The 17,756-nt window shown below is 47.9% G+C and overlaps 1 protein-coding gene across 1 annotated transcript; it reads right to left on the minus strand.

Annotated features, from left to right (window-relative positions):
* Nucleotides 1–303: 303 nt before the first annotated feature.
* Nucleotides 304–17,194, minus strand: Sumf2 (sulfatase modifying factor 2). Its single transcript, XM_021187032.2, has 9 exons — nt 17,089–17,194; nt 14,245–14,401; nt 11,701–11,812; nt 10,352–10,396; nt 9,565–9,715; nt 5,431–5,486; nt 4,271–4,355; nt 3,984–4,128; nt 304–1,116 (listed from the first exon to the last, which is right to left on the minus strand). Exons 1-9 carry the CDS (start codon nt 17,150–17,152, stop codon nt 1,032–1,034), a joined length of 900 nt encoding a protein of 299 aa, XP_021042691.1. The 5' UTR covers nt 17,153–17,194; the 3' UTR covers nt 304–1,031.
* Nucleotides 17,195–17,756: the final 562 nt, after the last annotated feature.

The raw sequence follows: 17,756 nt of genomic DNA on the forward strand, positions 1-17,756 counted from the left end.
ATGCATGCAGTAACTGTAGAGGTCACAAGAGGGCGTCCCTGAAACTGGAGTTGTATAGGTAGCTGAGACTACTTTGTGGGTGGTAGGAATTGGACCCCTCTTCTGCCAGAACAGTCACTCATAACCGCTGAGCCGTCTCTCCAGTCCCTTCTCACTCTCTCTGTATACCCAGGGTTATGGATAGTTGAGGAAGTGGAAGCAGGATGGTCAGGAGTTCAAGGTCATTATTCTTGGCTATACAAGGCGCTTGAGGCTAGCCTGGGCTACATGAAACCCTATCTCAAACAATTATATTGCACTTCCTGATATACATAAGAATTTATTGACCTCATAAGATCCAGTTCTTGTTCAGGGACATGTTTACAGGATACACAGAAGGCCCTACATGATTAACTCTCAGAGAAGGTTCTGGCATTTGTCTTCCTAGAGGAACACTGACTTCGCTTCTCCCGCAATGCACAGCTTCACCTCATAAATCATTTTGCTCTACTGGGGCTTTTAAATACTGGGCACGGTGTGTGATCCCAGTAGCACCCAGGAAGCCGAGGTAGGAGGATCGAGAGTTCGAGACCAGCCTTGCCACATACTGAGTATCTCGTTTCAGAGGACAGGGAGACTAGGTTCTAGCAGCAAGGCTTTGGCGCCACCTCACAAAGGAAGCGTTTTTCCTTCTGCAGAATTTCCCAGGAGAAGTGAAAGCTGAACCAGGCAGGGAGAAAGGGGAAAGGGAGAGATTTTAAAATGCTGTCTTTTGGATCCTGAAGGGTTTGGTTCCTTTTTGTCCTTAATACTGCATGTAAGAGACAGCCCAGCTCCCAGCTTTGGTCATCTAGATCCTCATCTTCCAGGCTAGATCAGTCCCTTCTTGCGGTTTGAGCGTTCTTCTGCCCTTAGGAGGTGTCTGTCAGAGGGGAGGGGCTCAAAAGGCCACCCCTCAGACAGATGAGCTTGGTAGCCAGCTGCCCCTGGAATATGGTCAGGGAGAGACAGTACGGAGAGGGTGCTTGCTTTCTCCATCTCAGTCTGGCTGCTCACAGGTCCTCCTTTGGTCGGCCTGCACTGGCGGCACAGCGGAAGCCCAGGTTGTCTGAGGCTGAATCCGGAGTGTTTCCCATCCTGGATAGAGAAGGGAGAGAAGGGGCATACTGTTGGGGGTGGGGGAATCTGTCGAGAAAAGAGGAGCTGTAGAGGTCTGAAGGAGAATGGCCCTCGTATGTTTGAATGCTTAGTCATCAGGGAGTGAACTGTTTTAGAAGGATTGGGAGGTGTGGCCTTGTTGGAGGAATTGTCACGCGGGATTAGCTTTGAGGTTTCAAAAACCCATGACAGGCTCATGCAGGGTCTCTCGCTGCCTGCTGCCTGTGGGTCAGGATGTGAAGCTCTCAAGTACCCCTGTAGCCCCACGATGTTCTGCTTCCTACTATGATGACCGTGGTCTGGCCCTCTAAAGCTGTAAGCAAGTCCCGCCCTCCCCCCATTAAATGCTTTCTTCCATAAGGGTTGCCTTGGTCATGGTGTCTTTTCATAGCAACTGAATCATAACCAATGTGATTGGTCTGAGGGCAAGTCCAGCAAGTGTGCCACTAGGGGGAAGGGGACAGAGTGGGGCAGTGGGTGGCCACAAAGGATTGCAATAGAGGGTGATCTTAGTGGCCACTGATGAGTAGCTCCTACTCTAAGTTTAGCAGAACAGCTCAGCACACTGGCAGGTGAGAAATGAGTTGCACAGCACGTGATGGCTATTCTTGGTTGTCACCTCAGCTGCATCTGGAGTTAACTAAAACTCAGAAATGGAGGGGCACACCTGTGAGGGTTTTTGCTCAACTTAAAGTTTTTTGTTTTTTGTTTTTTTTGAGACAGGGTTTCTCTGTATATCTCTAGAACTCACTCTGTAGACCAGGCTGGCCTCGAACTCAGAAATCTGCCTGTCTCTGCCTCCCAAGTGCTGGGATTAAAGGCATGCGCCACCACTGCCCGGTTGAAGACCCACTTCTAATCTGAATCTTTGAGGTGGGAAGACACACCTTTAATCCAGATTTTTTTTTAAAGATTTTTTTTTTATAAAATATTTATTTATTTATTATATGTAAGTACACTGTAGCTGTCTTCAGACACTCCAGAAGAGGGCATCAGATTTCGTTATGGATGGTTGTGAGCCACCATGTGGTTGCTGGGATTTGAACTCAGGACCTTTGGAAGAGCAGTCGGCACTCTTAACTGCTGAGCCATCTCTCCAGCCCTTTTTTAAAGATTTATTTTATTTTTATTTATATGAGTATATTGTAGCTGTCTTCAGACACACCGAAAGAGGGCATCGGCTCCCATTACAGATCGTTTTGAGCCAGCCACCATGTGCTTGCTGGGAATTGAACTCAGGACCTCTGGAAGAGCAGTCAGTGCTCTTACCCGCTGAGCCATCTCTCCAGCCCAACCCAGATCTTTTAAGGTGGGCCTTTATTCTGGGCCACACCTTCTGCTGGAAGAAGGTAACTTTTGCTCTTTGCCTGCTTGTTTTCACTGTAATGGCTGTTCCTGGTTGTCAACTAGACAATATCTGGAATGAACTACCATCCAGAATTGGAGGGCTCACCCGTGATCCAGATCTTGAGGCTGGAAGACACAGGTTTCTGACCTGGATCTTGGCATGGAGATCTTGAGGCATAGTGGCCATCAAAAGCTTAGGCCCAGGCAAGGTAGTACATATCTTTATTCCCAGGAGACTAAGGGCAAGGAGATCTCTGAGTTCAAGATTAGCCTGGGACAAAACAAGTCCCGGATCCAGATGTGGTGGTACACACCTTTAATCTGGGCCACACCTTCTGCTGGTCATTCCTTCCTGAGGACATTGGAGAAGGAAGATTCGCTATTTGCCTACTTGCATTTACTTGCCAGCACATCTGCTGGAACCTACTTCTACAGAAGACCAGCTGAAACAACTAGCCTCGTGGGACTGAGCAGCTACTAGATTCTTGGACTCTCCATTCACAGCTGCCCATTGTTGGGGAGTTTAGACTATGGACTGTAAGTCATCATAATAAATTTCCTCAATATAAGAGCCATTCCCTAAGTTCTGTGACTCTGACTAATACACCTTGCTAATAAGTCCATTCCTTCAGTGCCATTACAGCCTACTTCTTTGGGATTCTAGCATCTACTGAAGACCAGCTGAGACATCCAGTCTCATGGACTAAACTATTACTGGCTTCTTGCACTGTCCATTCATAAGCAGCCATTGTTGGCTTACCTGGACCACAGCCCGTGTAAGTCATTCCGATAAATCCCCTTTCTATACATAGAGAGGAATGCATTCTTTAAGTTCTGTTATGCTAGAGAACCCTGACTAACATGGCAGACAGTCTGGTCTGATAAGCAGGGGCTCACCATCTTCCAAACCTACAATCTGTAACTGCAAAGCCTGAGGCATCTCAGCCATAGCCCGCCAAACTAAATCTATGGGGAGTGAAGCAGAAGCCCCAGGGACCAGAAGTCAACATGGGGGAGCTACCACTGACCGCCATATGAGACGAGCAGCCCCCAGCACCTCCCGGCTGACAAAATTACTCTTAAGCAGTAACTTTTTCTGCATCCGGCAGCTCGATGAGTCATTTAACTCAGAACTCCTGGGTGTGATGGACTGATGGGCAACTCCGTCTCCATCCTCTGCCCCTGCTAGGTGTGGGAAGGGAGCCTACAGCAGGAGGTTGCCAGACCTCCCTCTGTCCCCTTGGTGCTGCTGAGTCTCAGGAAAGGGACCCCAGGCTGTCACGGGGACCCATGTTTACCTCCCACGCTCAGCAGTGCTGGCCTGCTCCTCTTACAACTTTGTGTGGAGGCTGGATCTGCAGGAAGGATGGGAGGAGTGGGGACTGGATACAGAAAGAGCTTCGTGAGGAAGGGGCTGGCGTGAAAACACGGGATGGGGTGCAGAAGCAGCTCCAACTCTGGGCCATGGCTGCAGAGGCTTGTGGTCCCTGGACCCTTACCTGGTGGTGACCCGAGCCCGGTGATTAGCGGAGCCATCTGCGGTGTCAATCCACGATGCCCCCCGGAGGACACGCATGTCCTGGCCAGCAGATTGGTATGTGGACGCTGTCCATTCCCACACATTGCCCATGAGGTCATATAGTCCTACAGAGTCGCAATGGGCCATCAGATGGGGACGCAGGGGACTCTCTCCTCCCTACCAAATGCCCTGGGGAAGACGGGGGTGGCGGGGGGGGAGGAGTTTTCCTCTGCCACCTTGTCAGGCACTGTGTGTGAAAGGTCTTACCGTAGTTGTTCTGTGGGGGGAAAGCGTTCACTGGTGACAGTCCATGAAAACCATCTTCAGCTTTGTCACCTTTGGGGAACTCTCCCTGATAAGGACAATGAAAGTCAAAGATTTAGCAGCCTGTCCCAAGGCATGGGCTCCTGTCTGTCCAGAGGAAAACCAGGGTCACTCTACTCTGCTGCTTCATGGGGGGAGGACAGTGACCTCAGGTTCCCCTCCATGGTGCTTCGGAAAGAGTGCTGTCTCCGCCCATCCAGCTCCTCCATCGCTGGCAGGGCTGGAGCCACTGAAGCCCATGCTCTCCCACTGCCCTTCCTGACTTGACTTAAAGTCACCTGTGTTTGCTCATGTGATTGGTTCCTTCTCATCAAAACCAGGCCCAGGGGCTGGCGAGACGGCTCACTGTGTAAACATAAGGACTCAAGTTCACATCTTGAGAACCATATAAAATCTGGGTGTCGTGGCAATCATCTGTAACCCCAGTGCTGTGGGGGCAGAGAGACAGATCCTGGGGGTGGTTGGCTAACTAATCTGCGAAATAGAGCGCTCCATCTTCCATTGCGAGGTCCTGTCTCAAAAAATACTGTGGAGCGGCTGGAGCAATGGCTCTGCAGTTAAGAGCACTGGCTGCTCTCCCAGAGGACTTGGGTTCAATTCCCAGCACCCACATGACAGTGCACAACTGTCTGTAATTCTAGTTCCCGGGAATCTGGCACCACTACACAAGACAGACCTGTAGGCAAAACGCCAATGCCCATAAAAATAAATAAATCTTTTTTAAAAAAAAATAGCATGCACATTGCTTGCAGAAGACCCAAGGAGACCAGAGTTTCATTCCCAACACTTGTGTCCTGGAACTTGCTTTGTAGACCAGGCTGGCCTTGAATTCAGAGATCTGCTGGCCTCTGCCTCCTGAGTGCTGGGATTAAAGGCGTGCGCCTTTATTTTGAAACAGGGTCATGCTACTGCACATTCATATTTAAATCCTGAGTTAGCTGCTCAAGAAGGCCTTGGATTTGTGATTCCGCCCGGGAGGACAAACTTGTCTCACCAGGCCACACTCAGCACTGTCCTCTATGCCCTTGGCCTTGGCAGAGTTCCACAGAGGACAGTGTCCTGGGGGGGGGGGGGGGGACGGAAAACAATTCCTTAGGTCTTACCTGCCACAAGTTGGTGCGGTTTGGCTGGAACCGGTTCCCCCATGGATAAACCTGACCTACAGGATGGCAAAGAGACAAAAAAAAAAAAAAAAAAGGAAAGAACTGGGTGAGAAGGGGGCAGGGGGTCGGGAATGGAGGAAACAGAAAGGAAGGTAGGAGGTGGTGAAGAAGAGCTGACATCATTGCATCACAGCCCAGCCCCCGTCCCCTCCTCCACTTTGGAAGGCAGATTTCATTCCACTGCTGGACACCTGGCACTGTGACCCCTGAGTGTGGGGGATGTACACACAGACGGAGGAGAAAGGCATGAGGAACCTGTTAGCTGGACTTAAAAGGGCAAACATCAACAGGTTCTGATTAATGATGGAACCTTGTGTTCCACAAGCGTGTACAAGTGCTTGGGTGGGGAAACGGGTTTCCGTTTTAAGGACAGTTTACACCGTCAGGGCTGCAGGATGACAGACTTATGAATAAAACCGGTGATGGATCTGCCAGTGACTCGCTCTCCTTTCCACTGTGGTGATGCTCCTGCCTCAGCCTCCCGAGTGCTGTAATCCCAGGCACGAGAGCACAGGCCTAAATAAAAACAGGGCTTCTCTTGTGTAGCCTTTGCTGTACTGGAACTGGCCTCAAACTCGAGAGATCTGCCTGCCTCTGCCTCCCAAGTGCTCGGATTAAAGGTCTGCGCCACCACTGCCCAAACAGCAACTCTTTAATCTCTGTAGAAAGGGGGTGAAGTCTTTGGTTAACTCTTCTTTGGCCCTAACCTATTTTGTTTTAATTATGTATATTTAAATGTAATCTAGCTAGGTGTGGTTCCTCACACCAGTTAGTGGTAGTAGTCGTGTCTGTTCGGGAAGGAGTCTCACTTTGTAACACTGGAACTCACTTCATAGAGCAGGAGGACCTCAGAGAGAGTGACTTGCTTCTGCCTTTTAAGTGCTAGGATGGAAGGCCTGCACCACACACCTGGTATTATAGCACTTGGGAGGCAGGAGGATTTCTGTGGCTACACAGTGAATCCAGGCTAGCCTGGGCTATAGAGGAAGAACTTTCCTCTTTTTTTTCTTTCCTGTTTTTGTTTTTTAAAGACTTATTGATTTATTTCATGTATGTGACTACAATGTAGCTGTCTTCAGACACACCAGAAGAGGGAGTCAGATCTTGTTACGGATGGTTATGAGCCACCATGTGGTTGCTGGGATTTGAACTCCAGACCTTCGGAAGAGCAGTCGGGTGCTCTTACCCACTGAGCCATCTCACCAGCCCTGGTTTTTAGTTTTTTGAGACAGGGTCTCACTATGTAGTCCTGGCTGTCCTAGAACTCGCTGCGCAGAGCAGACTGGTCTCGAACTCACAGAGATCTGCCTGCTTTTGCTTCCTGAGTACTAGGATATAAGCCCAGTGCCACTGTCTGCCTTTCTAAGAATATTTTTTTTTAATGTTTTATTTATTTATTTATTTATTTATTTATTTATTTATTTATTATATGTAAGTACACTGTAGCTATCTTAAGATGCTCCAGAAGAGGGCATCAGATCTTGTTACAGATGGTTGTGAGCCACCATGTGGTTGCTGGTATTTGAACTCAGGACCTTCGGAAGAGCAATCGGGTGTTCTTACCCACTGATCCATCTCACCAGCCCCTAAGAATATTTTTTAGGGCTTCAAGATGGCTGAGCAGTTAAGCATGCTTGCTAATTTTTCATAGAATGTGAGTTCAGTTCCAGTACACACATACGGCAGTTCACAACCATCTGTAACTCCAGTTTCAGGAGAATCAGTTTCATCTGGCCTGTAAGGGCACCTATATACACGTGACACATGCACAAATAAAAAGGAAACAAATTTAAAGGAATAAAAATTTTAATCTCTTTTTTTCAATTAAAAAATTTAAAAGTGTTTTATGTGTATGAGTGTTTTGTTGGCATGTACCACATCCATGCAGTGCTCATGGAGGCCAGGAGAGGGCGCTCATTTCCTGAACTGGAGTTACAGAGGGTCGTGAGCCACCATGTAGGTGCTGGGACTCAAAGCTAGTTCCTCTGGAAGAGCAACCAGTGCTTTTAACTGCTAAGCTATCTCTCCCTAGCCCCCTAATGTCTGGTTTTTTTTTCTTTTTTTTTTCTTCCAGTTTTTAGCTTTCACAGTATGTTGTAGGTGATGGATCTATCCTGGAACTATAGCCCAGCAACTGGTCCATATGTAAGTTTTACACCTCTGAAGGGAGAGGCTTCTATGGAAGTGTTCACACTCTGTTCCAGCTGCTGGAAGGGAAGGTTTCCCCCAATGCAAGTGTTACAGCTCTGCTCTGGGGGGGGTGGGGTGGGGGGGGAGTTTCCCCTGGGAAAGTGAAACAGTTTTGCTCTGGCAGGGACAAGTTTTTCCCTAGCAAAAGTGTTACAGTGTGGGATGCTAAAACCATGCCAGAAAGCCTGGTAAGGCAGAGTGGGTCTGAGACCTGGAGACTCGGTGGGCACACACTGGAGACTTGGGTGACTCCTGCTCCCTGCCAGATTCCTAGCCTGGAACAGGTGCCATGTTCCCCACTTCTGTCATGTAGCCCCAAACAGAGTTCTCCATGCTAATGAGGTACCTAGAGGCCCCGAGGGTTTAGCCAATAAGCTTCCCTCCCCAGACATTCCTCCCTGCAAAAAGTATTTAATCTCCAGTCTACCCTGAGAAGTTAGTATGCATCCATTTTCCACGATGAACAGTCATTAAGAGTTTAGAACCAGCTGGGTGTGGTGGCGCATCCTTTTAATCCCAGCACTTGGGAGGCAGAGGCAGGCGGATTTCTGAGTTTGAGGCCAGCCTGGTCTACGAAGTGAGTTCCAGGACAGCCAGGGCTATACAGAGAAACCCTGTCTCGAAAAAACAGAGTTTAGAACCATAGACTATTTCTTTCATCTACCATCGCCATGGGGAACATGGAAAAGGCCTTAGCCTACAAAGCCACAGCTAAATCTCCCACCGAAAGTCCATCTGTGGGGCTGGTGAAATGGCTCAGTGGGTAAGAGCACCCGACTGCTCTTCCAAAGGTCCAGAGTTCAAATCCCAGCAACCACATGGTGGCTCATAACCATCCGTAACAAGATCTGACGCCCTCTTCTGGAGTGTCTGAAGAACTTACATATAATAAATAAATCTTAAAAAAAAAAAAAAAAAAAAAAAAAAAAAAAAAAAAAAAAAGAAAGTCCATCTGTACTCCAGACAACCGCCACCAAGCTAAGGACAATCACCACTGAGCTAAGTGAGGGCTCCCCCTCCCCCCAGCCCAGAACTAGACACTGTCCTCAGTGCCTGTGGTTCCTACTTCATTCCCAACTTCTCTCAACTCTGCAACGCCTAGATGGCCAAGGATTTGGGAGCCTCCAGTCTCAGCCTCCATGTGGGCCCGTGGACCCCTGATCCATCATTCCTAACTCCTCTGTGCGGCACCCCAGAGAGGAGGACAAGGTACCTGGGAGTCTGAGAACCCCAGCTTTGGCTTCTCCCACATCTCAGACTGTGTTTTGTTATCCCTGGAGCAGTAGAGCAGGACCCGCCTAGCAGCATTGGGGAAATGCAGTCAAACTCCCCGAGTTAGAGTTACAGCTATGTTCCGAGAGGTATCCAGGCAGTCAAGAGGCAAGGAATACCACAAAGTCGCACTGCATAACAAACCTCACGGGAGAGACGGAGAGGGAGAACCTGGGAGTGTGGCGGCCTCTGCTGGGGTTTCTTGGTGGTGGGGAGGGGCTTTTCAAAGTGGAGATTTTTTTTTCCAGGGTGAGCATGGGTGGTGAGCTTTCAGAGCCTGAGCTAGAGTGAGCTCAGGGATTGGTGGGTTTTCTTTGTCCTCTTATCCTACACTGTCACACACGTTAAAAATCACTACTATAGCTGGGCAGTGGTTACTTTATCCCAGCGCTCAGGAGGCAAAGGCAGGTGGAGCTCCTTGAGTTAGAAGCCAGCCTGGTCTACAGAGTGAGTTCCAGGACAGCCAGGGCTACACAGAGAAACAAAACCCTGTCTCAAAAAATAAAACAAAATCCTTAGGCAGAGAACTCGAAAATCCCTTCGGGGCAGGATTCAGACCAGCCCCATCCTTTCAAGCCAGTGCAGGACAAGGCGGGAAGATGATCCACGTACCCTTCAAGCCCCCTCGGGCTGCAAACTCCCACTCCTCTTCTGTGGGCAAGCGTTTCCCCCGCCACGCGCAATAAGCGCCAGCGTCGTTCCAGCTCACGTGTACCACGGGAAGCTCCAGTTTCTCTCGGATGCCAGAGCCGGGACCTGCAGGCTGATAGGCAGGGTGAAGTGAGACAGGCTTCTGGGATCTAGGGAAAGGATCTGAAAAGACTGGCTTGGCTCGGGGTGACGCAGTTCGGCTTTTATACTAGGTAGAGGAGGGAGGTCAGGAACCAGAGCTCGGTGGGGGAGAAACGGAAGAAACAAGGGGAACAGAGGTTGCACACACCTGGATTTCCAGCACTCGGAAGGTTGAGGAAGGAGGAACGTGGGCTACAGAGTGGGATGCCGTGAGACAGGAGGGAGGAGGGAAAGACAAAAAGATGGATTCTTAGTAAAGAGAGCAGTGGGCGATATGGAAAAGAATTAAAGCAGAAGGAACAGGAACGGGGTTACTCCTGAAATGTCCTAACTCGTCATTCCTGGCTGGGCAGAGGGGATGCACGCCTTTGACTCCGGTAACCAGAGGCAGAGGCAGACAGATAGATCTCTGAGTTTGAGGACCCCCACCTGGTCTACAGAGCCCGTTCCAGCCCAGCCACGCCACAGCTATACAGACCCTGTCTTAAAAAGAGAACCTACCAACACACCTCAGTATTCCTGGGCAAGTTAGGGGTTTAGGGAAGTCAAGTGTCCAGAATGAAACTCAGCAGTGTTAAGGATATGAAGCAGAGGAAGCAAGGCTCACCTGCCTCCAAAATGCCTTGGGTACCGGCTGCCACCAGTGAACCGCCTGCAGAGACAGAAAACATTGTCAGGGCAAGCCGATCTGACCCAGCAGAGGACCCCTCTTCTCTTGACCCGACCGACGCTGAAAGTGGAGGACAGACTGTGGGGCTCTGATTGTTTTGTTTTTGTTTGTTTGTTTTTTTTTTTGAGACAGGGTTTCTCTGTACAGCCCTGGCTGTCCTGGAACTCACTCTGTAGACCAGGCTGGCCACAAACTCAAGAGATCCTCCTGCCTCTGCCTCCCCAGTGCTGGAGTTGGATGTATACAACCCTCACACCTGGCTCTAGATGGAATCTTTTAAAAGTTTGGGCTTTTAGGTCAGTTTCCAGAGTGCTTGCAAGAAGCGCTGGGTTGGGTTCCATCTCCAACATGGCATAAAGCCAGTCCAGTAATGTATACTGGTTATCTCGGGACTTAGCGGCAGAGGCAGGAGGATCCGGTGTTTAAGATCATCTTTGACCGTATAGTGGATTCCAGGCCAGATTGGGCTACACAGCCTCAGAAAGCTAGTCTGAAGCTGGGCAAGTGGTGGCATACACCTTTAATCCAGCCCTTGGCAGGCAGAGGCAAATGGATCTCTGTGAGTTCAAAGCCAACCTGATCTGTAGAGTGAGCGCCAGGCTCACATAGATCCAGGGTCTACATAGTGAGCCCCTGTCTCAAAAATACAAAACTAAGTAAGAAAAGCCAAACAAACAAAAAAAACAAAACAAGAATCCAGAACAGCCCCCTCCCCTAGACCCTCAAATCAAATCCAAAGTAGAGGGAGAGATCTTTTTCCTCTGTCCCTCACCTGGACTAAACAAAGGGCTCTCTCCATGCTATTAGGCAAGCCCTCTGCCACTGGCCCACAGCTCTGTCCCTTAAAAAAAAAAAAAAAAAATCCAGCCTGGCATGGTGGCGCATGCCTTTAATCCCAGCACTCGGGAGGCAGAGGCAGGCGGATTTCTGAGTTCGAGGCCAGCCTGGTCTACAGAGTGAGTTCCAGGACAGCCAGGGCTACACAGAAAAACCCTGTCTCGAAAAAAACAAACAAACAAACAAACAAACAAACAAAAATCCATTTTGAGACAGGGTCTCCCTAAACTGTTCATTCTAGCCTTGACCTTGCTACTCTGCCTTGGCATACAGGCAGGCATCGCCAGGCCCGGCTTTTACCGCCCCGGCTGCTCCAGCTAAATGAGCAGCTGTCTTCTCTGCTGCTTCCCAAGTCAGGTCCTCCAAGATGGCCCCCAGGTGACCCCTCTCCCTCCGAAGTCTATCCAGCCCCCACACCTCCACCCCCAACTGAGACCAGGCTCTCTCACCGGCATCTGATTTTCTTGCTTTCTGACCTCGGGGGAGACAAAATCCTCAAAGACGAAGCTCCACCCGAAAGCCTCGGCTTCGGTCTGGTACTTTCTCTCCCTGACAAACTCCCTGGAAAGAGAGAGTTCACTTGGCTCACAGCCTACTCCTGATGTCTGTCCTCTGCTCCAGGGAGCCTCGTGTGTGAAAACTCAAGTGTTCACAAGCTTCGAGAAATTAACCTCGGGCTGGAGAGATGGCTCAGCGGTTAAGAGCACTGACTGTTCTCCCAGAGGTTCTGAGTTCGATTCCCAGCAACCACATGGCACCTCACAACCATCTGTAAGGGCATCTAATACCCTCTTCTGGCATACCTGTGTACGTGCAGATAAATCACTCATACATTAAATAAATAAATAAATAAATCTCTTAAAAAAGAAATTACCTTGATACACATGTGAAACAGTTTTCTTCTCTTTGTTCTATGAAAGGTAGGAATTTTTTAAAAATAATTTATAAAAGGTAGCTAGGTTTTTGTTATTGTTTTGGTTTTTTTTTTCCTATCAAAAGAGTTTTATGCCTGCAAGTTCTCAATTCCTCAGTCTTCGCCTTCCAGCTGGGTAGCCAGTCTTGTCAGCGTGTAAGGTCCACCTCCTACGAAGTGCATGAGATGCAGTTACCACCAACGAACAGCAGGGAGAAAGGAGGGGAACCATCTTGGCCAAGTGTGCTTGACTGCCCGGTTTGGGGCCTGATGCACCCTTTTTACAAACAGAATTGGGCCAGAGAGATGGCTCAGTGGAGGTCCTGAGTTCAATTCCCAGCAACCACATGGTGGCTCACAACCATCTGTAATGAGATCCGACGCCCTCTTCTGGAGTGTCTGAAGACAGCTACAGTGTACTTACATATAAAAGATAAATAAATTTTACAAAAAAGAATTATCTTGCCAAGTTGCTCTTGATTTATGTGTTCCTTTGTGCAACACCAATATTATTCTTTGTTTCTAATACACCTGACCTGATTTTTTTTTTCTATAAAACTAGAATGGTTAGTAAAAAAATCTCTATGTGGCTATAGTTCTGTGAGGTCTTCCTTGTTTTGTTTTGTACAGATGGGGACCCACTGTACAGCAGTGGTTCTTAACCTTCCTCGTGCTGCAACTCCCAACCATACAATTATCTTTGCTGCTACCTCCTAACTGTAATTTTGCAACTGTTCCAAGTCACAGTGTAAGTATCTGAGGTTCTGGTGTCCTCCATGAAAGGGTGGTTTGACTCGGTAAAGGGGTCCCAACCCACAGGTTGAGAACCACTGCTGTGTAGTCTTTTCTGGCATGGAACGTGTGCTGTGTAGACCAGGCTGAGGAAACACGTTGCTGCAAGCGTCATTTTGGTTTCTGTTCATTCATTTATTTTTGGAAAACAGGCCCTCTCTGTGGGTCAGGCTGGCCTGAAACTCACCTAGGAAATCTCATCTTCAGCCTGTAGCTCTGCCTCAGTCTCCCTGGTGCTGGGTTATAAGACCCGCATCACCAATCCCTGGTCCAAAGATGTCACATACATTGAACTGTTCAGCACAGAGTCCACGTCCAGCTTTTCTCCATTAGCACTGGGCAGTGGACTCAGTTTCTTTTTCTTTTCTTTTCTTTTCTTTTCTTTTCCTTCCCCTTTCTCTCTCTTCTCTCTCTCTTTTTTTGTATCAGTATCAACATGTTTTGCTCCTTTTTATTTTTATTCGTTTTTTTTTTTTTAACATTTTAGTGTGTGTGTGTGTGTGTGTGTACGAGTGCATGCACACATGGATGTGTGTGTGTGAACATATGTGCCATGGTGCTTACATGGAGATCAGAGCCCAACTTAAGGATTTTAAATTTAAAGATTTTTTTTTTTTCCAATGCTAGGCAATGAACCAAAGGCCCTGCTAGCTAAGTTCTTCACACTGCAACACACCCTCATTCTGCTCCTTTTAAAACTACAAAAGCATGGGGCAAACCCACTAACAAATGCAGTCAGTGTCCTCCGGGTTCATGCATTACATACTTCTAAAAACTGCAATCAGACTGGAGGGATGGCTCAACAGTTACGAACATTTGTTGCTCTTAAAGAAGACGTGGGTCTGAGAAGGTGGCGGCTCACACCTTTAACCCCAGCACAGAGGAGGCAGAGGCGGGAGGATCTCTGAGCTCAAAGACAGTCTGGTCTACAGAGTGAGGTCCAGGACAGCCAAACAAAGAGGACTCAAATTTGATTCCCAACAACCACATGGCAGCTCACAACCTCCTGTAACTCCCGTTCCATGAGGATCAGATGCCCTCTTCTGACCTCTGAGGGCGCCAGGTATGCACGTGGGTGCACACATTAAATGCAGGCAAAGCATTCATGTGCCATAAAATAAGAAAACAAATATCTAAAATTTTAAAAATAAAAATCGAGATTTTTATCTTTCGTGATTTGTAAGCTACACTTCGAGTCAATCTCTCACAGCTATCTATTAGGAATAAAGGTTAGAATTAGAAAAGATTAGAAAGAACCCTTAACCCTGCACCGAAAAACTGGAAATACCTGAAGTCTTTATTGGTGACTGGAAATATGTCGATGGCAAAGGGTTTTACTGTCACTTCCCGGGCAGGCCCTTCACCGTCTCTGCCATCTGGAGCATCTGTCCCCATCAGAAACCGACCACCTGGCAGATGTACCATGGCAGGATCCTGGGCATGTGCTGCAGAACAGGACAAGCACTAGTAATGCATAGAAGTATATGTACAGAGATAGGATTGCATTTACCTCATTATTTGCTTTAAAATTTTTTACAATAATAATAATAAAAATAAATAATAATAATAATTATTATTATTTTGAGACATAGTTTTTCTGTGTAGCTCTGCTGTCCTGGAACTCACTCTGTAGACCAGGCTGGCCTCGAACTCAGAAATCCGCCTGCCTCTGCCTCCCAAGTGCTGGGATTAAAGGCATGCGCCACCACGCCTGGCGACAAGTTCTTACTATATAGCTAAGGCTGGCCTTGAACTCCCAGAAATCAGCTTGCCTCTGCCTCCCAAGTGCTGGGATTAATACATAAGCCACTACACCACTCACACTTCATGCTGCTTCTTTCTGGCTCCCTTTGTACTGTTGAACACTTTACTGTTTTATTTTTGAGATGAGGGCTCATGCAGTCCAGGTTGGCCTAGAACTAGGTATCCGAGGGTGATGCTGACTTCCCTGCCTAAACTTCCTGATGACAGGGGAACAGGAAGGTGTGCACCACTTGGCCCAGTTCATGTGATGCTGGGGATGGAAATCAGGTTTCGAATTAAGCAAGCACTGTACAACTGAATCACACCCATAATTTATGTGCATATTACTTTTTTATTTTTATTTATTTTTTTTGTGTGTGAGATAGGGTTTTTCTGCATGGCAATCTTTCTGATTTTTAAAAAATCAATTCTATAGCTCTTTCACTCCAGGGACCCTCTCACCTTTGCCTCACCAATGCTAAGATTGCAGGCCATGTGGCACTGTGCCCCAGACTCAAAAACTTGGTGTGTCACAGGGAACTGAAACCAGGGTCTCATGCATGCTACTCGGTGCTCGACCCCAGTTTCTCATTTTAAAATTAGTGGCTTTTTTCCCCTTATTTTAGTTTTTGATGACAAGGTCACTCCTCTCCCTCCTTCCTCCAACCCTGGTCTGGCCTGAAAAATCACTATATAGATGGACTAGCCATGCTTGGCAGTCAGGGATCTACCTACCTTCGTCTCTCAAGAGATTAAAGGTGTAAGCGACCATCCCCAGCTTTTCAGGGTCTTATATTTAACCCCCTTCTCATTCTGATCCAATTCTACCCATCTCAAGAATTATCCCAAGAAGGGAAAAACCCGAGCAAGCAGGGAGATCTCAAATTTCAGGGGAATGAAATATCAAGCTGCAATGTAAACTCTAGTTTGTAATTCGTTGGTGGCACACGCCTTTAATCCCAGCACTCGGGAGGCAGAGGCAGGCGGATTTCTGAGTTCGAGGCCAGCCTGGTCTACAGTGTGAGTTCCAGGACAGCCAGGGCTATACAGAGAAACCCTGTCTCAAAAACAAAACAAAACAAAAAAACAAACTAACGTTTTAAAAAATATTTTTAGGGCTGGGCAGTGATGGCCCTTTAATCCCAGCACTTGGAAGGTAGAGGCAGGCATCTCTCTGAGTTTGAGCCCTGTCTGGTCTACAGAGTGAGTTCCAGGACAGCCAAGGATACACAAAGAAACTCTGTCTCTAAAAAGCCATAATTAATTTATTTTTAGGGACCAGGTTAAGTCTTCTGCCAGTATATGTACACTCATGGCACACAAACACATACATAAAAAATGAAATTGCTTTCAGGTCATGCATGCTTGGTGGTATACACCTCTAAGTCCAGCATCAGGAGAAAGAAACTGATGGATCTTTGTAATTTTTGAGGCCAGCCTGATCTACATAGTGAGATCCTATCACACAACGAACTACAATCTAAGACCATATTTTATGCCTTATAATCCCAATTCTAAAGAAGCTGTAGCAGGAGATCACAAGCTCAAGACTAGTTAGGGCTACACAGCCAAGACCTTTATACCAAAAACAAACAAACAAAAAACCCAAACCAAACCACACCCAACCCCCAAATAAACAAACTCCTAAACAAGGGGCCTCTGCGCTGTAGCTTAGCTGACCTACCCAGGGGGATCTCTATGAATTTGAGGTCAGTCTGGTCTATGTTCCAGGCCAGACAAGGCGACATAGTTGAGACTCTGCCTCAAAGATAAATAAAATAGGGTGCTAGCATATAAGAGCTCCTGTTGCTCTCGAAGACGCTCCATTTTCAGTCTCCAGCACCCAAGCAGTGGGTTATAACCACGTCTCTTCTGTTGTAGGGATCCAACCTGACCTCTGCACGCACCAGAGCCGCTCGTGGTGCACCTACATACGAGGTTACAAAACACTCATACACATAAACTATTCTAAGAAAAACTGATTCCAAAAGTAACTAGAGATAAGAGGTGCATTTAAACAAACAACATTTTGAGTATCAGATTACTGTGACTTGAGCGTTATCTTGAGCTTTCAAAGCTTTCTACAAATGAAAGCAACGTGTCACACGAGTGCACCAGCTCTAGACAGGGAAGTGGGAGAGAGAACAGGAAAACCAGACTGCCTTACTCCCAACGCCCCAGGCAGGGCTGAATACCAGAGGAGACCCTGTTTCCAAAAAGAAAAAGAAAAGAAAAAAGTGCAGTTTCATGACAGCCAGCCCCAGCAAGTAGCCCGAGACCTTGCAAAACCCCTCCAAGGCCGGGGGTGGGGGGGGAGGGCAGCACCCAGAACGCAGTCACTTTCAGGTGTTCAGGGACAAGGGGGAGATAGGCAGAGCCACACACTGACCTAGCTGAAGCCTGGGGCAGGACAGGAGCCACAGCAGCCACACGGGAGGGAGCAGGGAACCCATGCTTAAGGAGCCAGAACTCAGAACGCATGCGTCTGCTCGGGCGCTTCTTGGCGCCTGCGCACTCGCTTGATGCTAAAGCACTCAGTGGCCAATGGCAGAGCGCTCCTCGGGAGCTGCCTTTTGGGCCCGCCCATGAATGAATTAAACACAGGGCCACACCCACTCCACTCTCAGATCTTATCTGAATGCTTTTGTGTGATGTTAACACCCGTACAAGTCCAACGTGCTGCAGTCACAGATGCCCATCCTACTAGACACTAAACTGCCAGTCTGCGTGAACCTGTACTTCTAAGTAGCTGAGCCATCTCTCACTCACTCGCTGGGATACAGCCCCTCTTCCTTCAGATACACATAAAATGGAGTTCATGGAAACCGAGAGAAGAGTTGAGAACAAGCTGTAACAGGGATGATGCAAAAACAAGATAGAAAATAGCCTAAAAAGCTTGTTTCACCCAAGCCCTTATTCAAGCATCATTCTTTTGGCTGTTAAAAGTGTAACTTTCAGTCTCTTGTTCCCACGCTGTCTGGAGTGGTTGGGCTGCAGAATTCTGATCCTTGGCTTTATTAGCTTTTCTGAAGCATTGTAACAGTCATTTCAAGTGTG

This window comes from Mus pahari, chromosome 23 (assembly GCF_900095145.1).
Source record: "Mus pahari chromosome 23, PAHARI_EIJ_v1.1, whole genome shotgun sequence".
NCBI lineage: Eukaryota > Metazoa > Chordata > Mammalia > Rodentia > Muridae > Mus > Mus pahari.